This window comes from Schistocerca gregaria, chromosome 2 (assembly GCF_023897955.1).
Source record: "Schistocerca gregaria isolate iqSchGreg1 chromosome 2, iqSchGreg1.2, whole genome shotgun sequence".
NCBI classification, from domain to species: Eukaryota; Metazoa; Arthropoda; class Insecta; order Orthoptera; family Acrididae; genus Schistocerca; species Schistocerca gregaria.
The window spans coordinates 853,573,609-853,601,502 of record NC_064921.1 but is presented as its reverse complement, the minus strand read 5'-3'; the positions used below and the strand labels follow the sequence as shown (position 1 = coordinate 853,601,502).

General features: G+C 42.7%; 1 protein-coding gene across 2 annotated transcripts in view; it reads left to right on the top strand.

The window, feature by feature from the left end:
• The window catches only part of LOC126336576 (uncharacterized), an 87,508-nt gene that overhangs the window by 34,048 nt on the left and 25,566 nt on the right, over window positions 1-27,894 (top strand). For both annotated transcript variants that reach the window (XM_050000431.1, XM_050000432.1), the window contains one exon: window positions 24,219-24,580. In XM_050000431.1, coding sequence (XP_049856388.1) covers window positions 24,219-24,580 — 362 coding nt within the window. The remainder of the gene's footprint in view (window positions 1-24,218; window positions 24,581-27,894) is intronic.

The following is a 27,894-nucleotide window of genomic DNA, read 5'->3' as shown; positions in this document are numbered from 1 at the left end:
CGTGTGTAGAGCCGATCTACACTTTGAATTTTTTTTTAAGCCTTGCTACTGGGATTCTGCCTCAGCTAACATCGTTTTCGGACTTTGCGCTGTGATCGTGACTGGATCGAACTTACATTTATCAGGCTTTCAGTTCTATGAACTTACGTGGGCATCAGCGGAACTCTGAAATTTATGAGTTGATTGAAACAGTATTTATTTAAATTTATTTTTAAACTCTATTTGGGGGCTCGAGTCATATTTAGGTCAGAAGGTACCAGTTAGGTCACTTTTCACCAGTCTGCTCTCGGCTATGTGAAATTGTTTAATAAATTGTGGAAAGTTGTAATTACTAATCACATCTTCTGGTGACATTATTTACATGCCAAATATCGTAACAAAGTCATTTTTCTGATTATATATGTCAGTACGATTTACTTTAATTTTTATTGAAGGTGACAAAGAGGGACAATTGTGATGACGATCCCTGTGACACACACAATCCAAATCCCAAGCACTAGAAGTATCGCTTGAAATTATTAGTGGCTGCCACATGCCACAGTTTATATTTATTTTTATAAATAAATCGTATAAGATTCACTCTCTACTCAGATACAGTATATTTTCTGTCATATGTCACGTCTTTTACATCTCCAAATTATTTGCAGTAAAGGTAATGAATTGCTCCGTAGTTCAGAGGCCTCATTAAACTGCAGGACCCCTCTAACAGTCATCAAGGAAGTGTAGGTCATACCACTCCAAAGCACAAGCTCGGATTGTATCAACAATGAGGAAGGAAATCGGGCATGCGCTTTCAAAGGGAACATCCAGGAATTTGCCTGACTCGATTAAGGGAAATCATGGGAAACCTAACACTGGGTGGCCGGACGCGGATTTGAACCCGTCATCCTACAAAATGTGGCTGTAATGTGCTAACGCACGCACCGTCTCCCCGAGTACCAGTCCATTAGGGCCACTCCTAGGAAAGCTTTGTGGTATTCAAATCATTTTTCAGGACAGGTAACTCAATTTTAGGACATGATGGTAGTATAGGTATGAACCATTTTGTTCGCATTTGTGACAGCATGTGACCTATGTCATTGATTAGTGACCCCATCACCCTCATTAGTGACATCACCAATGACGTCACCGCTATTATCAGTAATGCCATCACCCTTATCAGTGAGAAGTCACACCGCCTGCCCAGTCCTTTCTCCTTTCCTTATCTCCAGCCAACCATAGCATAGTATTAAAAATCCAAGATGGCGGAAATAGTCCAGTTGCGTTAGCGAAAAAATTAAAAAGCCCTTCCCCTTTCGCTATCTCCAACCAATTAGACGGCTTAGTAATCCTTATCTTCAACCAATCATAGTGCGGAAGTATCTAAGATAGTGGAAATAGCCCGAAGTGTTAATGTGGAACACCAGCCAATCATCGCGCAGTTTTAAAACTTCAAGTTGATGGAAACAGACCGATTGCTCAATTTATATCCCACGCCATTTTTCCAACGAATCAGAGCATACCATTTAAATGAATGGAATTACTTTATTTTCGACGTACTCTCCCCAATCTTCTATCTATATCCGAATCCCGCTCCAGCTACTGCCGGGTGTGGGTGCTGATGAGTCCTCTCCATTTGGCTCGGTCCTCCCACCTCTTTTCTTCCTCCACTTGCTGCCAGGTCACACCTCTCCTTTCTACAGATAATCTCACTCCCATTTTCCACCGTGTTCTTGGGCGCCCTCTAGATCTTTTCCCATCCATCTTTAGTTCTTCCATAATTTTGGGGAGTCTCTGCCTATGCATCCTCTTAACATGCCCATACCATCTTAATCTCTTTCTTTCAATTTCTTCTCTCATACTTTCTTGTTTAAAATCTCTACATTCCTTATTCTGTCCATTCTTGTTTTTCCCTTAACTGCTCCGAGAAATTTCATTTTCCCTGCTTGCAGTTTTCTCCAGTCCCTTTCTGTCACTGTTCATGTTTCTCCACCATAGGTGACAATAGGGATGTAATAATTCATATACATAAGGAATTTTGCTCTTTCTGCAACGTCATTATTCCAAATCAGGTGTTTTATTGTTTGTGAGAAATTGTCTCCCTTCTGTAACCTCCTATTAATTTCGTTAGTTATTCTTCCATCCCTAGATATTTCACTCCCTAAATAAGTGAAACTTTCTACCACTTTGAGGGGTTCTCCATTCAAGGCAATGTTTCCGTTGATCCCTTTCTCTCTTCCAAATACCGTTACTTCACCCCTATTTTTATTTATTTTTAATCCATACCTTTTCATTATTTCCTTCCACGTATCAAGCTGTAGCTGTACATCTACCCATATTACCATATCATCTGCAAAAATCATCTTTTTGTCTTTTTCTTTTACTATATCTTTAACTGCCCTATTCATTCCCTCCATCACAACATTAAAAAGTGCAGGAGATAGAATACTTCCTTGCTTAAGTCCTTGTCGTATTTCGAAGTATTCAGAGTTCCCCAATGGTGTTCTAATTCTACAATTGTGTCCTCTGTACATTGTCTTTATAACATTAATGTATCCATCTTCTATATCTATCTTCTTCATTTCTTCCCAGAATCTTTCCCTGCCAACTGAATCATATGCCTTTTCTATGTCTATAAAAACCATTATCACTATATTGTTATACTCCCAACTTTTTTCCATCAGTTGACGGATAGAAAATATCAGGTCTATCGTGCTTCTTCCTTTCCTAAACCCATGCTGTTCTTCACTCAGCTCCTTTTCTATCTTCTCACTTGTTCGATTTAATAAAATTCTTTCAAAAATCTTGGCTGTATGACTCATAAGGGTTATTTATCTGTAGTTTTTACAAAGTCTTTTATTACCTTTCTTGAAGATGGGAACAATGTCTCCTGTTCTAAAGTCGTCAGGTATTGTACTATTTCTCCACACGCCACTGCATTTCCACTGGACCTGCTACTCTTATCATGTCCACTGATACTTCATCAGGTCCTGGGGCTTTCCCCCCATTCATCTTCTTCACAGCTTTTTCCATTTCTTCCCATGTAATTTGTCCTAATTCTGCTTCCCAACTTCTCTCAATTTCTCCATTATTTGTTGTTTCCTCATGTACCTGCTCCTCAGCGTTTAAATGCTTCTTAAAGTGTTCTTTCCAGAGATCTTTTATATTCCCTGGATCTTCAATAACGGTATCGTCCTCTGTTTCCATCTTTACTGGTACCTCAGAAGCCTTCCTTTTATTTTGTAGAACATTTTCTTATAGCTCTTCACATCTTCTTTTCTTTGCTGTTTCCACTATTTCTTTGCACTTCTTCTTTTCCTCTATATACCTTTTATGGTCTTCGTCATTTTTAGTTTTCCACCACTTTCTCCATGCTCCATTTTTTCTTCTAACTGCTTGGATTGTGGTATCATCCCACCAACTTCTCTGTCTTATTTTTTTCTTTCCAGATGTTCTGCCACATACCTTTTGTGCTGCTTCGACTAAAGTGTCTTTGAATAAACTCAATTCTTTTTCTACATCGCAGAAAACTTCGTTTGCAAATTTCTGTGTGATTAATTCTCTGTACTTGTCAGCACATTCACTCTCCTTCAGTTTCCAATCCTGTATCTTCATCACTTTCTTCTGTTTTCTATTTTTCACACACTGATTCATTTTCCATTGTCCCACCAGTAATCTATGGTCTCCATCTGCACTCACACTTGGAATTACCTTCACATTTGTTACTTTCTCTCCCCATTCACTATCTACTAGAATATAATCAATTACACTCTTGGTTCTTGAGTTTCTCTCTTGATAAACCAGCTGTTTGCTATTTTCATTCCATTGCTCTGGCACAAATCCAGGAGTCTTTCCCCTTCTTCATTTCTTCCTCCATATCCAAAACATCCGAATACTTGCTAAAAGCCTTTCTGTCTTTGCCCACCTGTCATTAAAATCTCCCATCACTATATTAGCACTCTCTATATGGTTTTTCTAACACATTTTCAAAGTCCATCTTCTCTTCTTCGCTACATCCCACTTGAGGTGCATAAATCTGAATTACTTTTAGTGTTTCTTTTTGGAATATCAGGTTTAAGATTATGATCCTGTCTGATATATATCTCACATTTTCAATACAGCTTTGTACATTCTTATTCACCATCACTGCCACACCATTTCTTCCAGACCTGTTATTCCCACTCCAGTACAGTTTTCATCCTCCTCTCAAATTGTTCTCACCTTTTGCCTTCCACTTTGTTTCGCTTAATCCCAAAATATCTAACTTCCTCTCTGTTAGTACATCTGTCATTTCTTCCATTTTTCCATTGAGGGTTAATATATTAAGGGTGCCAATATTTAGGTTATTTTTTAGTCCAGTTGGTTTCATCTTCTTGTACTGATGAATTTCATCAGGTCTCCCATCATTTGCACCAGTACTTGAAGAAGCAGTGGGGTCAAATCCTGAGTGGCTAGTACCGAGGCTCGTCTATGTTTTGAAAGCAATATATGAAGACTTTCCTACTGGCTTGCTAGGCCTAACGCAAGAAAGGATTTTCTGTTGGGGTTGTCTCCCTTAGCCTTTGGAGTTTCTCCTCCACCACAAGGCAGTTGTTCCCTTCTCATTTAATTCCTAGAAAGGAGGGTTGCCTCAGCTGCCAGCTACGCCGTTCCAAAGTCTTCCTTCTCCGCCGTCGCTGCCATTAAGGTCTTCACCCGTAACCCTGGGTATGGGTTCCGTGTTATACCCCACGGGATTGGGTCCCTGCCTGAACTCACCCATCCTAGCAGTCCGGCCTACTGAAGTGTAGGATGCCCACCCCTGCGACGTGGACGCGCCAGACAGGAGTTACCTCAGTGGAGGAATAGGGAAGGGCACCATACCTCCCTGGAGCCGGGTTCAACCAGTCAAATTTAGCATTAAATTACCGCTAAACATTCAGTAAAAGCTATGTTAAATTCGAAGTTATTCATAATTTCCGAAAGACATTTACCTTTACGTACACAAACATATGTCTGACGTAATATTCAAATCATTGCAAGGTCAAAGATATGAACTGTTCCCTAAAATGGCACTCACACGTTACATCTCTCTCTCTCTCTCTCTCTCTCTCCCTCTCTCTCTCTCTCTCTCTCTCTCTCTCCCTTCTCACCTCTCCTCTCCTCTCTTCTCCACCAGTCAGAGCCTAGTTTTATGATGTAAAATCGAATTACAGTGTAGCCCTACCTACTCAGGAGGTAGTAATAAAACGCAAGAGCCAGTTACAGTGCTGTGCTGTGCTGTCTGAGCTGTGTGGCCAATTATTTATCAAAGCATACTCAACATACCCCTCTCTTCCCTTCCCCCCCCCCCCCTCTCTCCCTCTCCCTTCTCTCCTCACCTCTCCTCTCCTCTGCGCCCAATATTACTTTTACAAAGTAGCTCAATCTTGTCTGTTCTCAGAAAGCACCCGAAATATTTATCAAAAGGTATGTCAAAGTATCTGTAGTGCCTAAAATACTGACAAGGACGAACTATATTTGTACTACCGACTTCTAAAAAATCGTTTATGGACTGGCCCACCACAAATTCCTCTTTTGTGCCAACCATTTCCTCTCAGAGCATTCAGATGGTTCAAATGGCTCTGAGCACTATGGGACTTAACTTCTGAGGTCATCAGTCCCCTTGAACTTAGAACTACTTAAACCTAACTAACCTAAGGACATCACACACATCCATGCCCTAGGCAGGATTCGAACCTGCGACCGTAGCGGTCGCGCGGTTCCAGACTGTAGCACATAGAACCGCTCGGCCACTCCGGCCGGCTCTCAGAGCATTAATTGCAACCTACACCCTCAGTTTTTTTGCTGCATATATTCCAATATCTGTCTTCCTCCACAGTTTTTACCCTTTACAGCTCCCTCTAGTACCGTGGAAGTTATTTCCTGATGTCTTAACAAATGTCCTGTGCATTCTTCTTGTCAGTATTCTCCATACATCAGTTTCCTTTTCCATTCTGGGCAGGACCTCCTCATTCTTTACCTTATCACTCCAACTAATTTTCAACGTTCATCTATTTGCACCACATGTCTAATGCTTCCATCCTCTTCTTTTCCGTTCTTCCCACAGTCCATGTTTCACTGCCATACAATGCTGTGCTCTAAACGTCCGCTCTCAAAAATTTCTTCCTCGAGGCTTAAGTTTGGTACTAGTAGACTTCTCTTGACCAGGAAAGCCTTTTTTGCCAGTGCTAGTCTACTTTTGATGTCCTACTTGCTCAGTTCGTCGTCGGTTATTCTGCTGCCCAGGGAACAGAATTAGTTAACTTCATCTATTTCGTGTTCTTTCGCTGTTCTTATTTCTGTTAATTCTCATTACTTTCGTCTTTATTCTATTTACTCTCATTCCATATTCGGTACTCACTGTAGAGTTTTCATTCAATTCAGCATATCCTTTAAATGTTCTTCACTTTCACTGAGGATAGCAACGTCATCAGTGAATCTTACCATTGATATGCATTCACCTTGAATTTTATTTGCATACTTGAACGTTTCTTTTACCTCCGTCATTACTTCTTCGATGTGTATATTGACCATTAGGGGTGAAAGATATCACTGTCTTACACCGTTTTTAGCGACGTTGTAAGAGATAAATAACGAATTAGGAACATGTAGTTGCTGAAATTCAGTTGCACCTAAAATGCTGCTCGGTAAACTTTGAAAACACGAAATAAAATTAACTCTTATTTTATATCTCATTTGCTTAACGTCACCAACAGCTGGCTTCATTGTTAAAAAGTGTCACTTGTTCAATGGCTGTACCAAGGTCTGTTGTGTGACCAACAGATCTCTGCACTGGTAAATATGTACAAAGTTCGATCTCTGGACCGTACTTGGTTCAAGACAAAATAGAGCCTTAAAATAACTATTAAATTAATAATGTCACAGTATTCTAAACTGTCCACCAAATATATGGGTAACGTCATGGCTGTGTGCTCTGAAGAATGTGTCTTGGGGGTAGGGGGGAGGGGGGGCGGCAGGAGAGTGAAGATAGGTGTATCTCTAGAAAAATATAATCGATAACAATAATTCTAAGTGACTGGCACCTAACAGAGTTTAAGCAGAAGGCAAATGTTATAAGACTCAAGTTCATTATTGTACCTGATCTATGGTGCTTGTCAAAAATGTCACAAGTTTATAAAATGCTTCATTGAAGCTAACGTTCACATTGCAACAGCATCTAAATATGTAAACTGTATTCAGTCTGATGAATACAAACGTCTCAAAAATGAGATCGACAGGAAGTGCAAAATGGCTAAGCAGGGATGGCTAGAGGACAGATGTAAGGATGTAGAGGCTTATCTCACTAGGGGTAAGATAGATACTGCCTACAGGAAAATTAAAGAGATCTTTGGAGAGAAGAGAACCACGTGAATGAATATCAAGAGCTCAGATGGCAACCCAGTTTAAAGCAAAGAAGGGAAGGCAGAAAGGTGGAAGGAGTATATAGAAGGTTTATACAAGGGCGATGTACTTGAGGACAATATTATGGAAATGGAAGAGGATGTAGATGAAGACGAAATGGGAGGTAAGATACTGCGTGAAGAGTTTGACAGAGCACTGAAAGACCTGAGTCGAAACAAGACGCCCGGAGTAGGCAACATTCCATTAGAACTACTGACGGCCTTGGGAGAGCCAGTCCTGACAAAACTCTACCAGCTGGTGAGCAAGATGTATGAGACTGGTGAAACACCCTCAGACTTCAAGAAGAATATAATAATTCCAATCCCAAAGAAAGCAGGTGTCGACAGATGTGAAAATTACCGAACAATCAGTTTAATAAGCCACAGCTGCAAAATACTAACGCGAATTCTTTACAGACGAATGGAAAAACTGGTATATGCGGACCTCGGGGAGGATCAGTTTGCATTCCGTCGAAATGTTGGAACACGTGAGGCAATACTGACCTTACGACTTATCTTAGAAGAAAGATTAAGAAAAGGCAAACCTACGTTTCTAGCATTTGTAGACTTAGAGAAAGCTTTTGACAATGTTGACTGGAATACTCTTTTTCCAATTATAAAGTTGGCAGGGGTAAAATACAGGGAGCGAAAGGCTATTTACAATTTGTACAGAAACCAGATGGCAGTCATAAGAGTCGAGGGACATGAAAGGGAATCAGTGGTTGGGAAAGGAGTGAGACAGGGTTGTAGCCTCTCCCCGATGTTATTCAATCTGTATATTGAGCAAGCAGTAAAGGAAACAAAAGAAAAATTTGGAGTAGGTATTAAAATTCATGGAGAAGAAGTAAAAACTTTGAGATTCGCTGATGACATTTTAATTCTGTCAGAGACGGCAAAGGACTTGGAAGAGCAGTTGAACGCAATGGACAGTGTCTTGAAAAGAGGATATAAGATGAACATCAACAAAAGCAAAACGAGGATAATGGAATGTAGTCAAATTAAATCGGGTGATGCTGAGGGAATTAGATTAGGAAATGAGACACTTAAAGTAGTAAAGTGGTTTTGCTATTTAGGAAGTAAAATAACTGATGATGGTCGAAGTAGAGAGGATATAAAATGTAGACTGGCAATGGCAAGGAAAGCGTTTCTGAAGAAGGGAAATTTCTTAACATCGAATATAGATTTATGTGTCAGGAAGTCGTTTCTGAAAGTATTTGTTTGGAGTGTAGCCATGTATGGAAGTGAAACATGGACGATAACTAGTTTGGACAAGCAGAGAATAGAAGCTTTCGAAATGTGGTGCTACAAAGAATGCTGAAGATTAGATGGGTAGATCACGTAACTAATGAGGAGGTATTGAATAGGATTGGGGAGAAGAGAAGTTTGTGGCACAACTTTACTAGAAGAAGGGATCGGTTGGTAGGACATGTTTTGAGGCATCAAGGGATCACAAATTTAGCATTGGAGGGCAGCGTGGAGGGTAAAAATCGTAGAGGGAGACCAAGAGATGAATACACTAAGCAGATTCAGAAGGATGTAGGTTGCAGTAGGTACTGGGAGATGAAGCAGCTTGCACAGGATAGAGTAGCATGGAGAGCTGCATCAAACCAGTCTCAGGACTGAAGACAACAACAACAACAACAACAACAACATTCAGTCTGATAATGTGTGCACTTGCCACCACCGAACCTTTTTTTTTTTTTTTTTTTTACAACGCTGTGAAGATAACGTTTCACAATAAGAAGTACCAGAGTACCAGGTGGTTACAATTAAACTGATAGTGTTTCGAGTCCCGCACTGATTGCTTCGTACATCTCAGGCCGCGGAAACACTGGTGGTATGTTCGTCAAACTATACGCTCGTGGAGTGTTCTGAAAACAACAGTTGTTCCACTTTCTGATGCCTGGCGAAATATGGCTCTGTAAGCAGTCAGAATGTGAAATGTTTCCTGTTTTGACGTCAGTTTGTTGTTTGTTGTTTGACAATACGTGTTGGTTTCTATCCTGAAGTGGCTCCTTGTACATAGGGTTAAGGAGTTTGAAATTTTCCGTGCGGAACGCAGTGGCTGTTGAGAAGAAAGACCGCGCACTTGTGTTAAAGTTGGTTTTTCAGAACGGTAGCAGTAGCAGCGCTGCATTGTGGGAACATCGCTGACAAAAAAGAGCTGCGAAGAGGCCCCACGTCGATGAATGGACTAAAGAATAAGATCAAGAAATTTGAGGTAACAAGTGAATTTGGTGGTGCAGCAGGGAGAGGGAGCTCCTCCATTCCCATGGCAGTTGTTAATGCAGATGATATAGCTGTAGTCGACCGTGTAGCACACGCGTCAAATTCTGCAGGCAGTGCTCGATCTGAATCTCGGGAACCGTCTCTCTCTCCTGCTCAACATTTCAAAAGATTTTGAGGCGCATCTTAAACTTGTATATTTTTTTAAATAAAAATTCAGAATGTGCACTAAATGAAGCCTCAAGTGAGGCTACAAAGCCGTGATTTTGCTCCTCGTTTTTTGGTTATGCACGGAAATGGGCGACATGTGGCCTTTGATGGACGAAGCACGTTTTACTCTAAAAAGTGCTGTGAATGCACAGAACGGTCGATTATGGGGCTCTATTCTGAGAAATTCTGTGCTCAAACGTCTACTGCATTCAGATGATGTGACTGTGAGGTTTGGTGTTATAGGTTCCTTCATTCTCACTTCGTTTTTCTTCGATGAGATAGCACCTGACCGACCTGTTAGGTGTACAGTGTCGTCTGCATGTTATAAGGACCTTTTTGTGCAACATGTGATTCCAGTTTTGCAAGAGCGTAACTGTGTCCAAACTAGTATTTTCCTGGAAGACGGGGTGACAGCACGTGCCCCTTGCCAGGTGAAAGGGTTGCTTCGAGAAACCTACATTAATGACCACATCATCTGTAGGCAATTTCCAAATGTGTGGCCTTCCAGATCCCCCGACTAAATCCGCGTGACTTCTGGTTGTGGGGGGTATTTGAAAGATCGCGTCTATTAGGGATGTACCCGAACTGTTCCTGATATGAAGGAAAGTATACAGTGACATATTGCTCTGATTACACCGGATATGCTGCAAGCAACCGTGAACCATGCTGTGTTATGGATGCGGTATGTTTCTGATATGGGAGAGCATACTGAATGCATATTGTAACTTGTGTCCATATCCTAATAAAAGTGCCAGAACCACCATTATCAAGTGTGTGTGTGTTCATCCCCTTTTCCTGCACCAATGCCGCTTCGTAACAGCTTATAGTGGCATATTTCACCTGGTGGCAGAAAGTGGACCTGTTGTGCCGGGACAACGGCGGGTTCTTTGGTTTGCTTCTGGAGGATACCGAGTGGATAGTATAACATACACTATTGCCCCAAAGAAACTATATCGGCAGAAATACACTCCTGGAAATTGAAATAAGAACACCGTGAATTCATTGTCCCAGGAAGGGGAAACTTTATTGACACATTCCTGGGGTCAGATACATCACATGATCATACTGACAGAACCACAGGCACATAGACACAGGCAACAGAGCATACACAATGTCGGCACTAGTACAGTGTATATCCACCTTTCGCAGCAATGCAGGCTGCTATTCTCCCATGGAGACGATCGTAGAGATGCTGGATGTAGTCCTGTGGAACGGCTTGCCATGCCATTTCCACCTGGCGCCTCAGTTGGACCAGCGTTCGTGCTGGACGTGCAGACCGCGTGAGACGACACTTCATCCAGTCCCAAACATGCTCAATGGGGGACAGATCCGGAGATCTTGCTGGCCAGGGTAGTTGACTTACACCTTCTAGAGCACGTTGGGTGGCACGGGATACATGCGGACGTGCATTGTCCTGTTGGAACAGCAAGTTCCCTTGCCGGTCTAGGAATGGTAGAACGATGGGTTCGATGACGGATTGGATGTACCGTGCACTATTCAGTGTCCCCTCGACGATTACCAGAGGTGTACGGCCAGTGTAGGAGATCGCTCCCCACACCATGATGCCGGGTGTTGGCCCTGTGTGCCTCAGTCGTATGCAGTCCTGATTGTGGCGCTCACCTGCACGGCGCCAAACACGCATACGACCATCATTGGCACCAAGGCAGAAGCGACTCTCATCGCTGAAGACGACACGTCTCCATTCGTCCCTCCATTCACGCCTGTCGCGACACCACTGGAGGCGGGCTGCACGATGTTGGGGCGTGAGCGGAAGACGGCCTAACGGTGTGCGGGACCGTAGCCCAGCTTCATGGAGACGGTTGCGAATGGTCGTCGCCGATACCCCAGGAGCAACAGTGTCCCTAATTTTCTGGGAAGTGGCGGTGCGGTCCCCTACGGCACTGCGTAGGATCCTACGGTCTTGGCGTGCATCGGTGCGTCGCTGCGGTCCGGTCCCAGGTCGACGGGCACGTGCACCTTCCGCCGACCACTGGCGACAACATCGATGTACTGTGGAGACCTCACGCCCCACGTGTTGAGCAATTCGGCGGTACGTCCACCCGGCCTCCCGCATGCCCACTATACGCCCTCGCTCAAAGTCCGTCAACTGCACATACGGTTCACGTCCACGCTGTCGCGGCATGCTACCAGTGTTAAAGACTGCGATGGAGCTCCGTATGCCACGGCAAACTGGCTGACACTGACGGCGGCGGTGCACAAATGCTGCGCAGCTAGCGCCATTCGACGGCCAACACCGCGGTTCCTGGTGTGTCTGCTGTGCCGTGCGTGTGATCATTGCTTGTACAGCCCTCTCGCCGTGTCCGGAGCAAGTATGGTGGGTCTGACACACCGGTGTCAATGTGTTCTTTTTTCCATTTCCAGGAGTGTATGTAAACAGGCAGAATACGGCACTGCGGTCGGAAATGCCTATATAAGACAACAAGTGTCTGGAACAGTTGTTAGATCGGTTACTGCTGATATAATAGCAAGTTATCAAAATTTAAGCGAGTTTGAACGTGGTGCTGTAGTCGCCGCACAAACGATGGGACTCTGAATATCAGAGGTAGCGGTGAAGTGAGGATTTTCCCGTACGTCCCTTTCACGAGTATACTGTGAATATCAGGAATCCGGTAAAACATCAAATATCCGACATCGCTGTAGCCGGAAAAAGATCCTCCAAGAACAGTACCAATGGTGACTGAAGAGAATCGTTCAGCGTGACAGAACTGCAACCCTACCGCAAATTGCTGCAGATTTCAATGCTGAGCCGTTAACAAGTGTCATTGTGCGAACTATTCAACGTAACATCATCGATACGGTCTTTAGGAGCCGAACGCCCACTCGTATACGCTTTATGACTACATGACACAACGCTTTAAGCCTCGCCTGGGCCCTTCAACACCGACGCTGGACTGTTGATGACGGGAAACATGTTGCCTGCTTGGACGAGTCTCGTTTCAAATTGTATCGAGCGGATGGACGTGTACGGGTATGGAGGCAGCCTCATGAATCTATGGACGCTGGATATCAGCGGTGGACTGTTCAAGCTGGTGGAGGCTCTGTAATGGTGTGCGGCGTGTGCAGTTGGAGTGATGTGGGACCCCTGATACGTCTAGATATGTCTCTGACACGTGACACGCAAGTAAGCATCCTGTCCGATCGCCTGCATCCGTTCATGTCCATTGTGCATTCCGGCGGACTCGGGCAATTCCAGCGGGACATTGCAACAATCCACATGTCCAGAATTGCTACAGAGTTACTCCAGGATCACTCTTCTGAGTTTGAACATAACTTTGATGCGTTGCAACGAGATCTGCACTCCCTCGTACTCTTACGGAATTATGGACAGGGCTGCAGGATTCCTGTTCTCAATTCCCTCCAGCATTACTTCAGACATTAGGCGAGTCCATGGCACGTCGTGTTGTGGCACTTCTGGGTGCTCACGTTGGCCCTACACGATATTAGATAGGTGTACCAGTTTCTTTGGCTCTTCAGTGTATAAAATACTAGTATACTAGTTCACTTTATTACAGCGTAACTAACAATTTTGTACAGTCCATTTCTATAGGAATGTCATGAGTATTTACAGTTATCTCTGAACATTGACGCATTATTTACTACAGACAAAGTATAAGTCTGCCACACTGAGTACATTTGACAGTAACTATCCCCATAGTTCTGCCTGATACGGTGAGCACACAGCTGACCTACTAGAAGACGATGCTGTTCTCTTAGTCGATTATCGCTTGGTCAGTAAAGCACTTGTATACGAGAGCCAAAGGTCTCGAGTTCAAGTCTCGCTCCAGCCCACAGTTTTAATTTGCCGGGAAGTTTAATATCAGTACACACTCTCCAGCAGAGCGAAAATTTCGTTCTAGAAACTGCTGGTGCTTGCGAAACTACTAATCAACTACACCACCATCTAATGAAAGAACCATCACACACAAAACACAATTTTTGTTAGAAAAGGAGTAAGGTGTTTGATTTTAGGAAAGAATAAGCTGTGTTATTACGATGTACCGGTTAAACTGCACAACAGCATGGACTGTTTATAGGTGGCCTCACGAGAGACTAACTAAGCCGGTAACACTGAATGATGTGGCATCTCAAAAGACAATGTCAGAGTCGATACCTCGAAAATAAAAAAAAAATTGTTAAATTTATGGGATTATATACAAGGTTTCTCACACTTTGCAAGCAAATTGAAGCTTGAAATTAAATGTTTCAGCACCTAACTGCATTACATAGTTTTAAAGCTTATCGTAATTTCTGTAATATCTTGACGAAAATTCGAGGAAAATAAAACAGCATTATTTGTAAGACTAGCCGAGCACCCAGCGATGCCTGCGTATGCATTTATTGCAACCGTATTAACCCATCTCCTCCTTCCCCTTCTTTTTATCCATCTCCTCCTTCCTCCTCTCTGTCCATCTCTTTCTCCTCCCTTTCTCTGTCTAGCATCTCCATCCCCCGACTGTCTATCTTCTCCTGTCCCCCTTTCTGTCCCTCTGCTACTCTCTGTTCATCTGTTCTTGCCCTTCTGTCCAATCCTTCACCCACGCATCTGAGACCATCTCCTCCTCTTCTCTATCTCCTCCACACTCCCTGTTATCACTTCTCCTGACTCTGACAGTGTGAATTATTAAATCATCTCCATGGACATTTACTGGAAAACCACCAATCATCCACAATGTTGCTGTTAGTTGAAATCTAATGCTCGTACAGTCTCACGCTTTTCGTCTGTTGGTCCAACAAAAAAATATTCTACCAGTAGACCCTCCTCTTCTTTACCTCCTTCACCATCACATTCATCATCTTCTTTTTCTCATTTCACAAATACAATTTTTCTAATGTCTTCGTCTGTCTTCTTTCAGAATAATTCTACTAATCTTGGAGGAGCAGGGTGATTGGGAGTTGAAGTGAACGCTTCTTGAACCGCATCTTCTTCTCCTCTGCGAAAGCCTGACAAGATTATTTTTGCACAGATGGATTATGATCTGAATTGGAGAATAAATTCTCATTAATATCTTTTTTAGGTACTGGTAAGAGTCTATATAAACGTAGTTATTTTACGTTTTTACTCTCTGTGTTTGGCCTCAAAAATATATCAGATTACCTCCAACAGTATCCAGTTAGACTCAAAGTGTATCAGCCTACCTCAAACTGTATCTACCTGCCCAAAAAGTGTACCAAATTACCCCAAATCTTTTCAGATTACTTCAACGTGGAACAGCTTGACGCAGAAGTGATCAATTAGCCTCAAGAGTGTAGCAAATTAAACCACACTGTATCAAATTACCCACCGAACTGTAACAGTTTGCCCAACAGTGTATCAGTTATCCTAAACTGTATCAGATTACCCGTTAAACGTTATCAGCTTGTCCCCCAAAGTGTACCAACAAGACAAAAACTTTACCAAATTACCTTTCAAGCTGTATCACGTTACTCCAGAAGTGTTTCAATTAGCCCCAAAAGTGGTAAAAATTACGCTTAAAACTGTGCCAAGTTGCTCCAGAGCTGTATCAACTAGCCCCAAAATTGTATCAAATTACCGCTCATACTATATCAAACTGCCACAGGAGTGTATCAGATTACCCTATCTACACTGAAGAGCCAAAGAAACTGGTACACTTGCCTAATATCGTGTAGGGATCCTGCAAGCACACAGAAGTGCCACAACATGACATGGCAAGGACTCGACTAATGTCTGAAGCAGTGCTCGAGGGAAGTAGCACCATGAATCCTGCAGGGCTGTCCATAAATCCGTAAGAGTACGACGGGGTGGAGATCTCTTCTGAACAGCACGTTGCAAGGCATCCCTGATATGCTCAATAATGTTCATGTCTGATGACTTTGATGGCCAGCGGAAGTACTTAAACTCAGAAGAGTGTTCCTGGAGCCACTGTGTAGCAATTCTGGATGTGAGGGGTGTCGCATTGTCCTGCTGGAATTGCACAAGTCCGCCGGAATGCACAACGAACAAGAATGGATGCAGGTGATGAGACTGGATGCTTACGTACTTGTCACCTGTCAGAGACGTATCTAGGCGTTTCAGGAGTCCCGTATCACTCTAACTGCACACGGCCCGCACCATTACAGAGCCTCCATCAGCTTGAACAGTCTCCTGCTGACATGCAGGGTCCTTATCCATACACGTCCATCCGCTCGACACAATTTGACACGAGACTCGTCCGAGCAGGAAACGTGTTTACAGTCATCAACAGTCCAATGTCGGTGTTGATGGGCCCAGGCGAGGCTTTCAGCTTTGTGTCGTGCTGTCACTAAGGGTACACGAGTGGGCCTTCGGCTCTAGAAGCCCATATCGATGATGTTTCGTTAAATGATTTGCACACTGACACTTGTTGACGGCTCAGAATTGAAATCTACAGCAATTTGCGGAAGGGTTGCATTTCTGTTACATTGAACGACTCTCTTCAATCGTCTTTGGTCCTGTTCTTGCAGGATCTTTTCCGGGGAGCATTGATGTCGGAGATTTGATGTTTTACCGGATACCTGATATTGACGGTAGTGTTTTGAAATGGCCGTACGGGGAAATTCCTACTTCATCGCTACCTCGGAAATGGTGTCCCATCGTTCGTCGCCGACTGTAATACCACTTTCAAACTCACTCAAATCTTGATTACATGCCATTGTATCAGCAGTTTACTCTAAAAGTCTATCAACTTGCTCCAAACGTGTATTGAATTACTCTAAAATGTATCAGATTACCCCTGAAACTATATCAACTTGCCCCAAAATTTTATGAAATTATCCCTCAAACGCCATCAACTTGCCCAAAAGTGTTTCATAATGGCCTGTCAAACAGTATTAAAATTGCCTCAAAATTTTTGTTGACATCTGTAAATATCGTGAAGTCCTATGCAACTAAGTTCCAGATCTCCCTACCTTGTGTAAAGAGGTTGCACCCCTCTCTGCATCAGAAAACTCGGATGATGTACTGGGGATGAATTCTGTGTTCTTCAGCACCAAAGACAGTGGTGCTAACTAGCATGACGGAAATATGTAACTTTAACCATAAAATGTTGATACCTTTGACAATGGTTGGCCGTGTAAACTTCGCTTCCAATAAAGGAAAGGTAGTGCTGTTCTTTCCTTGCAGATACCGCATCATTTTCTTCAAATGTGCACTTCCCTTTCCTCGTGTATTATGTCACAATTCTGTTTTATCTACGCAAAGAACTTATTTGTCTTAATAAATTCGCTATCAACAGCTTATACATAAGATATGCATTGTTAATATACGTTATTAAACTTCGTTAACTCTGAAAAATAGATCACTTTTATTAAAATAATGTATTTCATTAATTTTATAGTCGCAGACTTAGTCACAAATCACTTGCTTGACTCCGAAGGGTGCTGGAGTGCTGCTTGACCTAAAGTTCTTATTAGTATGTAAAAAAATTTAAATTTCATTGTGCTTGCAAAGTTTGATAAGTCTTACGAAATATAACGCAATTTTATTTTGCTCGAATTTTTATACAGATCTTACATATAGTACGACACAGTTTAGTAATTAATAATGACAATTTAGGTTCTGAAATATTTAATTTGAAGCTTCATTGTTATTGTAAAGTGTGAGAAATCTCACGTATAATACCATAACTGATAAATATTTTTTTTCGTGATATCGACACTGACATTTTCTTTGCAGATGCTACCTCTCACTGTTGCTGTCTTTGGTTGTCTCTCATCGCTATGTGTATAAACAATCCATGTCGTTCTTCAATTTAAATGATATATCTTAATGGAAATGAAGTCCCATGCTTCTTGACAGAGTGTAGCGGAATGATGCGAGAGACCCGCATCGCCGTACTAGGCAAGGTCTTAATGGAGGTGGTTTGCCGTTGCCTTTCTCCGACCGTAATGGGAATGAATGATGATGATGAAGACGACACAACAACACCCAACCATCTCGGGGTAGGTGAAAATCTGTGACCCCTCCGAAATCGAACCCGGGACCCCGTCTTTGGGAAACGAGAACGCTACCGCGAGACCACGAGTGGCGGTCATATATCGTAATAAAATAGCTTATTCCTTCATCGAATAGAAAGTCTAATTTGTCCCCTGAAAAAAATATTGTCGTGCGGTACTTTTATTAGATGTTGGTCTAGCTGATCAGTTTTTTGTTTTATTTCGGCTGGTCTTAGTTCTGAAGGCAACGACAGTTTCTTTGTAATACTTGGCACTGATTGTATTTTCTCTTGTAACATTAACTTCACCCCCTCCTAAAACTGATTTTAAAAAATTATCGTTAACAGTACACACATTATCAGACTGAATACTTTTGCGTTGTGAACGTTAGTTACATTTCACGAAGTATTTTAGAAGAGTGTGATAATTTTTACAAGCATCATAACTGAGGTAAAATAATTAATTTGAGGTTTACAACATTTGTCTTCTACTTAACCTCAACTATGTTTTGAGCAGTTGCAGCAAGCGTTATTGATTATTTTTTTTTAGTGCTGCATTATTGTTACTCTCCTCTCCTATGACAAATACTTAGAGTTCACCTTCATGATGGATGTGTGTGGAAGATAATTTGATCTAACCACGGTGTGATAAACCACTTAAGCATCAGACTTTTTGTGCAATTTGAATACACTTCAGATATTTAGGTCCTTTGCAACATAAACACTATACTTTATGACCCATTTCAGAATATTGTGACTTTTTGACTAGCATCATGTAGAGTAATTAATTTACATATTACAACATTTTTCTCTTACCTAACCTCAGATAAGTCTCAGTAATTTGTAATAATCTTTGACGATTATAGTTTTCTAGTGGTACATTATTTTCACTATCGCCCTCCCCTCTCCTGACACGTACTTTAGAGGTCACAATCATGATGAATTTGTGTGGAAAACAACTCTATGAAGAAGAAACACTGTGATCATCGATGTAACTATCACACTTTTTGCATTTATGATGTGTTTTTGAGGTAGTTCAGATATTGTCGCATTGTAGATGTGAAAAATAATTAACTTATGGTAGTTTTGTGTCTTAAATCAAGTATGGTTCGTAGATCGAAGTAGAACTTTTTTACCTGGGCAGACGCCTTTTGTTGGTGATAGTGAAAACAACTTATGATGCTGTTGATGACATTAAGCAATTGGGATGTAAAATAAGAGTTGACTTTATTTCGCGTTTTCAGTGTTCACGGACTGGTATTTAATGTAAAAATTGTCTTCGAGGACGACATATTCTTAATTTGTTATTTATATTTTATAACTAAATATGGGTTTTTAATTATTTATAGACGATACGTTATATGCTCGTTCCAACATTTGTATCGAATGATAGTTATATAGCTTCAAATGAAATTTAACGATGTGGCTGGTGAGCCAGTCCAAAAATGATGTCTTGAAAGTCAGTAAAGCAAATATATTCGTTATTTTCGTTATTTTAGGCAATTCAGATAACGTAATATATTTCTTGATAAATATTTTAAGGTACTTTTTAAAGGCAACCCAGAAGGAGCTACACTGATTGGGGGAGGAAGATGTGTGTTACTTATTTTTTTCATAAATAATTCAAGTCGTTCAGATACTTTTGAGCCCAGAGCCCAGATGGAGCTACAATGTAATCTGCCTTCTCATTTTAATACTAGGCTCTGATTGCAGGAGAGGTGAAACACTATGTAATGTGTGAGCGCCAATTTAAGAAAGCAAAATATCTTTGCCCCTGCAGTCATTTTAATATTGTGTCCAATATATTTGTGTGTATGTATATTTAATGTAGTTTGATACTATTTTTACGCGAAAGGTAAATGACTTTCAAAAATAACGACTATCTTTGATTTTATAATCTAATGGTCGCGTACTTTTTTACTACGAATTGGCACTGTCTTAAATACTACAATTTGACTGGTTGGAAATTGGCAAGTGTACACCCCGAAATAATGTAATTTGAGACCGTTTTCCAACGTAATTTGGATACTATGTTATGGTTGGTTGGAAAGAGGAAAGGTTTTGGTGTATAACTCATACAGTTGGTCTATTTCCATCAACTTGGAGTTTTAATACTGCATTACGGTTGGCTGGAGATATGGGGGGGATGAACTTTTCATTTTCTATTTACAAAATAGGGCTATTTCCGCGATCTTGGATATTTATGCACTCTAACTGGCTGGAGATAAGGGATACTACACAGGTCACTGATTGGAGACAGCAGGCAGGGAGGGAATTTTTAATTTTTTCCTTGGACACAGTTGGACTTTTTTTATGTCTGGGGTTTTTAGTACTACGCTATGATTCGCTAGAGATAAAGAGAGGGGAGGGGTATGGGCAAGTGGCGTGGCTTCCCATTGGGCTCATAACTGATGACGTCAGTGATGAGGAGGATGACTGCTCAATGACCCAGGTCATGTGACGTCACAATGCAAACATATTCCGCCAAATAGAATATACCTGTATTACTCATAAGTTTTTCTCCTTTCAATACAGTCTATTCTTGTAATATTAAAATAACACAAAACACATTTATTTAATATTCAAAACGAAGAATTCATGCTTACCTCACTGTAAGCTTAAAACACTCCAAATTGCTGCATCTTTCCTTAAATGTATTGAATGTCCCTTTAGGTGTTTAGTATTCCTCCTCCTACTGATCCCCGTCGAATGGACGTTTGTTCTGTAATGACTAGGACAGTGAAGCTTCTAATATAAGAATACTAAAATTCAATGTCATAGCCGTTGTTTTATTGATGTGTTTGTCACTGAGCACCAAGCGAAGTTGTATAAGAACATCCTTTTATTTTCGGCTGTGGTGCTAGAGCACAGTTTCGACTGTGCAGTAATTTTCAAGTAAGTCTGAAATACATACAGGAGTAACAGAGTTAAAATACAAATATAAACCCGGGTTACCGGGTTCGATTCCCGACGGGGTCAGGGATTTTCTCTGCCTCGTGATGGCTGGGTGTTGTGTGATGTCCTTAGGTTAGTTAGGTTTAACTAGTTCTACGTTCTAGGGGACTGAAGATCATCGATGTTAAGTCCCATAGTGCTCAGAGCCATTTGAACCAACAAATATATAACAGCCTTTGTTTGTGTAATGGAAAGAATAATAAAAATAAAAGGAGCACACAGACATATTTTGGTTACAGTCAACACCCACAAATAGTATCAGATTGTTAAAATGTATCAAGCAGACATAGTACCCGGTAATATCAAACACACTTGAAATTAAAAGCTGGTCGACAAACAATATGGGAGAACACCACAAAGCAAAAAATTTTACCATGTTAGTGGACATCTAAATTAACTACACGAAACAAATGTTTATTGAACAGCAGTGACGAAGGAAGGAAGGTTAGAATTTAACGTCTTGTCAACAGTGTGGTCATTAAAGACGGATCACAAGCTCAGATTGTGAAAGTATGGGAATGCAATTGGCCGTGACCTTTATCAAATGAAGCATCGCGGTTTTTGCCAGGAGCGACTTAGGGAAATTACGAAAACCTTAAATGTGGATAGGGAGACGGAGATTTGGACCATCGTCCTCACGAAATCGAGCCAATTGTGCTAATCACTGTGCCACCTCGCTTGGTAGGTACGGCGAGGTACACCATTGAGAATTGTAAGAGCTTTTTCGATTATGTGCAGCGACGCCGCGCTTCTAGATGGTCAGAGATGAACTTAAGTTAGAGGATATACCGTGTTTGTCATGCAAACAAAAGAACAGCAATCTTGTTCACCTACGAATGTAGCATAGTGTCTGCACGATGACAGGAAGGGAAAGATGGATTATAACTCCTTTGTTATACGAGAGGGTGCTGAAAAGTAATAACTCCGAATTTTTTATTTCGTTATCAATATCGGTTGAGGTATTACTCGATGGTCTTCCCCCCTTCGCTAACGCGACTTGCAATTCTGTACCGCTAGAGGGTTCCGAATAATTAGGTGTAACATGGTCATGTGTAACGTAACTGTGACTGTGTGAGAAACAGTATTCTGTAATCTAGTTTCTAATCGAGGAAACTTCGTTCACACATGAGCACCATCTCCTCAGCCTGTCAATACCAGACTACTCACGAGCGCTGCGACGTCCGCACCAGTCCGACACCTTAGGTTCCCTCTCACCGACCGTCCTGCGTAAAAACCCAACTTGACTCCACCCGGCCGGCCGTAGTTGCCGTGCGGTCCTAGGCGCTACAGTCTGGAACCGATCGACAGCTACGGTCACAGGTTCGAATCCTGCCTCGGGCATGGATGTGTGTGATGTCCTTAGGTTAGTCAGGTAGTATTAGTTCTAAGTTCTAGGGGACTGATGACCTCAGATGTTAAGTCGCATAGTGCTCAGAGCCATTTGAACCATTTGACTCCACCCGTTTACATCAAATTCCAAAACTTGAAGACCACCTACTGGGACTTAGTTTTGATAGTAATGAAGGAGTGCAAGCAGAAGTGAGGTTGCGACTCCGTCAACAAAGTCAAACGTTTTACAGTGACGGTACCAAATGGTTCAAATAGCTCTAAGCACTATGGGACTTAACATCTGTGGTCATCAATTCCCTAGTCTTAGAACTACTTAAACATAACTAACCTAAGGACATCACACACATCCATGCCGAGGCAGGATTCGAACCTGCGACCACAGCAGCCGCGCGGGTCCGGACTGAAGAGCCTAGAACCGCTTGGTCACAACGGCCAACAGTGACGATATCAACAAACTAGTTTCTCATTGGGAGAAATGTGTTCGTCGCCATTGTTATTATGTTAAAAAAAGACACTGAGGAGCCGAAGAAACTGGCACACCTACCTAATATCGTGTAGGGCCACAACGAGCACGCAGAAGTGCCGCAAATGACGTGGTATGGACTCGGCTAATGTCTGAAGTAGTGCTGGAGGGAACTGGCACCATCATGAATACGTCAGGGCTGTCCATAAATCCGTAAGGGTACGATGGAGTCTAGAACACTTCTGAACACCAGGTTGCCAGGCGTCCCACATATGCCCAATAATGTTCATATCTGGAGAGTGGAGGTCAGCGGAAGTGCAGAAGTGATTAAATTCAGAAGGGTGTTCCTGGAGCCACTGTGTAGCAATTCTGGACGTGTGGCGTGTCATGCTAGAATTGCCCCAGTTCGTCGGGATGTAAAATGGTGATCAGATAGGAAGTTAACGTACGTGTCATCTGTCAGAGTCGTATCTAGACTATCAGGGGTCCCATATCACTACAACTGCACACGTCTTACACCATTTATAGAGCCTCTACCACCTTGAACAGTCCCCTGATGACATGCAACGTCCATGGATTCACGAGGTTGCCTCTCCGTATTCGTACACGTCCATCCGCTCGATATAATTTGAAACGAGACGACCAGGCAACATGTTTCCGTTACCAGCAGTCCAGGCGAAGCGTAAAGCTTCGTATCGTGCAGTTATAAAGGGTACACGAGTGGGCCTTCTGCTCCGAAAGACAATATCGATGATGTTTCGTTAAATGGTCGCACGCCGACACTTGTCGATGGCTCAGTACTGAACTCTGTGGCAATTTGGGGAAGAGTTCCACTTCTGTCACGTTGAATAGTTCTCTTCAGTCGTCGTTGATCCCGTTCTTGCAGGATCTTTTTCCGGCCCCATCGGTGTCGGAGATTTGATGTTTTACCGGATTCCTGATATTCACGGTACACTCATTTCATCGCTACTCTGGAGATGCTATGTCCCATCGTTCGTGCGCCGACTGTAACACCATATTCAAACTCACTTAAATCTCGATAACCTGCCATTCTAGCAGCAGTAACCGATCTAACAACTGCGCCATAAAGGCATTGCCGACCGCAGCGCCGTGATCTGCCTGTTTACATATCTCTGTATTTGAATGCACATGCCCATACCAGTTTCTTTGGCGCTTCAGTGTAAAAATGTAGACGTGAAGAATAGAGATGTAGAACGTTAATGAAATTAGTTTTCTTTAAAGAAGCTTGAACAGTTTTCACACAAAAAATTCGGAGGCATTACTTTCCGGCACGCCCTTGTAAGTGAAAGTTCATCGACTCTCGTAACTGCACTCTGGTTTCTATAAAAGTTGTAGAAATGCTTTTTATTATTACAATTTAATGTCTATGCCTTCAGAATGTCTATACTTTAATATTGGCAATGCTTTTTTCAATATTATTCTAACGCTATAAATGTGGAGTTTCTTATTCTTCAACCTGTTTTCTAAGGTGCGTCCTAGAATGAGTCTGGCTCGGCTGTTCCAAGATTCGTCCGGAACCCAAAGTGACTTAAGATCGGCTACTACTAGTAGTTTTTGCTTATTTAGTTATTTCGCATTACTAATTGGCAACAATGACTTATGGACCTCGTGGCTCGCTAGTACTCACACCCGTCAGCCTCTGCCCTCTTCCGACTGTTGCAGGACCTGTTTTTCGGATTCATGGGAGGTGTGTGCTTTTTCGTGTGCGGCACACTGTCCATGCACTACCCAATGATCGACGAGAAGGTGATGCTGCTGCCCCCAGAGGAGAAGGCGAAGTATCCGTTCTTCATACTGTGTTCCAACATCGCGCTGGCGTGCTTCGCAAACGCGCTCCTCTACATTTTCGAGGCGTGCGTGCTGTACGACATCTGGTATTACGAATTACGGCGCCAAAAGCAGGAAACCCAAGACCTGGAGAAGCTGACGGAGGAGATTGTGAGGGAGCGGAAACGCTCTCTCCCGCCCACCTTGCTGGAGGAGGACGGAGAGCAGGAGGAAGGGGAGGGCCGCGACGTCGGCGAGTAAGTCTGCAGAGGAGCAGGCCAGTAGAAATCGTAGCTTTTGACCCACCTTGCCTTCAGAATTACCACATTACAAATATCACTATACACATGGTACCCCAAAACTTCAGGGACAGCAGAATACAGTAGACGAGGCGCTAAGTGTGATTATTGTGAGATAAATCTACATAATTATTCTGTAAATAACACTTAAGAGCACGTCAGAGGGTTCACAGAACCACTTTCTCTATCATTTACTGTCAAATAGCACACGGGACAATTGAGTACCTAAACCTTTCTTTGCGAGCTCTAATTCCTGTTACTTTATTACGGTGTTATCTCCATATATATATATATATATATATATATATATATATATATATATATATATATATATATATATATATATATATATATATATGACTCCGTCGTCAGACCACAAGTGGCCCATCGGGACCATCCGACCGCCGTATCATCCTCAGATGGGGATGTTGGTAGGAGGGGCGTGTGGTCAACACACCGCTCTCCCGGTCGTTATGATGGTTGTCTGTGACCAGAGCCGCCACTATTCGGTCGAGTAGCTCCTCATTTGGCATCACTAGGTTGAGTGCACCCCGAAAAATGACAACAGCGAATGGCGGCCCGGACGGTCACCCATCCAAGAGCCGACCGCACCCAACAACCTTAACTTCGGTGATCTGACGGGAACAGGTGTATCCACTGCGGCAAGGCCGTTGCCCCATATATATATATATATATACTGGTTAGTTTATTTCCCACTCTTTTGGCTATAAAATCCTATTTTTGAATATCATCTTCGTTCAATGTGACGGCGTTACGCCACCTTACTCGGTCTATTGATCTAGGTCAGAGCCAACGTCTTGCTGCATCAATGAGCTCGCCATCATGCACGTACCACTTCCCGAGGAGTGCATCCTTCATTAGTCCGAACAGATGGATCTCAGAAAGTGGAACGTACGGGCTCTAGCGTGGATGAGGAAGACCAGGCCATTGAAATTTTGTGAGCTCCTCTAGGGCATGCAGACTTGTGTGAGGCCCTGCGTTGTCATGGAGATGGAGATGTTCCTTTACATTTTTGTGGTGACGAACACGCTGAAATCGTTTCTTCAATTTCCTCTGGGTAGCAAAGTACACTTAAGAGTTGATAGTTGCACCGTGTGGGAGGACATCAAACAGAGTAACCTCTTCAGAGACCCAGAAGATAGTCGCCATGACTTTAATGGCTGAGAGTGCAGCTTTGACCCTTTTTTTCGGTGGAGAGGTGATGAGGCGCCACTCCATGGATTGGCATTTTGTTTCCGGTACGAAGTGAAGGACCCATGTTTCATCGCTGTGATGATCTACGACAAAATTTGGTACGATCAGCCTCGCAACGCTCAAGCAGTTCCACAGAGATGGTCTATCGTTGCTCTTTATCGTCTTATGATAGGCGGTGAGCATACTAGCTGGCACACAGCTTTGACTACCCCAACTGGTGGACGATTGTGTCAACGCCACCAACAGAGACGTCCAGTTGAGCAGCGAGATTTTTTTTTATTGTGTTCCGTCGATCACTTCGAACGAGACTGTCCGCACGTTCCAACATTGCAGGATTCACAGTTGCATGCGGCCGGCCGGCACACCGGAGTTCAGACAAGTTTGTGCGATCCTGTTTAGATGATGACAGACGGTTAACCCAACGACTCACCGTGCTCTTGTTATCTGCCATGTCTCCACAGACATTCTGCAAGATCTTGTGAATATCTTCTACGCTCTGGTTTACCGACAAAATAAAGTAAATGACAGCTCTCTACTTCAAACGCACATCCGCTACAGAAGCCAGCAACCATCGGAACTTCATGAAACTACAGGGGCTCAAGTGAGAATATTCCACGGTGTCCCACAACATACAAAGAATTTTTTCCATCGAAACTGGTCGAGAAAAAAATGTGTGCATCCAGAGTAGAGTTCCAGTTCGGCACAAGTTGTAGTTTTCGACATTCCATTACGCCAGTAATGGTTGTCAATATCGCAACTGCGGATCTATTTCTTGTAAAAGTCAATGTCTTATTTACAATATCGAGTAATAAAATTTTATGCCTTTTCCTTTTCATGGAAGAAACGGTCACACTCATACGCCACCTTAGAATTCTTTTTTTTGTAGATTCTTCTCAATTGCTGGCAGAGGAAACAGGTGACCTTTTGTCACCCCAATGTCCACATTTTACGAGCACCTGCGCAGTTCAGGTCATATGCATCATAGTCCATCGAGTGACAGCTGGAGCAAAAGAATTGTCCTTTAAATCAATCATAAGTAAACGCTGGTTACTGGCGAATTTTCCCAGATGGCGTGTTACCATCTCTCTTGGACTGATGCTGAGAGGTACGACTGATAAAGTTTGCGCCACACTGTCGACGACCTTGTTAAAGGATACTTGATCTCAATGTTGTTGCAAGGTATGCCACTCAGCAACTGAATGTAAAAGTCCTTTAGACATGGGGGGGGGGGGGCGTACATGAGAGGCAAGTGCATGTATGTCTAAGGTCAACAAAAATACAGACAGGTGTGTGAGTAGAGGTGCAAGTGTCCTATCAACACCTGCGAGGAAATTGAGGCTTGCATGTAAATGTCCAAGAGATGTCATGTGAGTCAATTCCCTGTGCCCGACCACTGTTTGTTGTTGATATTAAGATATAAGACTGCTGCATGGCACTGGATGCTGGTGGGTCCAAGTCCCCTGGTTTTCTAGGGGAGAGGGATTGTGTGATATTTGACCTTAAAATTTTACCACACGTCAGGAAGTAGTCCAACGCAGCCTGCAGGCTGTGACCAATCACCGGTGAAATCGAAAAGACCTGTGGTATGTGTACTAGTTTGGAAACCGCATGCACGCTCAGATATTCCACACGTTGCAAAGCATTAAAGCGACAGAGGCAGTGTTGTCGAACAGTTTTGTGACTTGGAAGGCGAACCGGAAGTTGACCGCTGTGGTGTGACAGATGGTGATGTAAGCGTAATGCCAAGGTATCGAAAGCCCTGTACATAAGATAGAGGTGCCAATTTGTATCTTGTAAGTCCGCAGCCGATTGGCAACGCTGTAGATTTGGCAACACTCAAAGCACTGTCTATCATGTCCTCGTATGTAGAGATCAGATCAAGTAGACAACTGATCTCTTTCTGTGACCATACCACCAGCAATAGGTCATCTGCATAGGCACTGGAGTGGAAAGTGTATTGCTACAGGTAGAATCTTGACAACTGGGTCATGAGACTCCCAGTAAGTGGCTCCAGGGAGAGAGCATAGAGGATCAGCGATACTTAGCATCCCTGATGT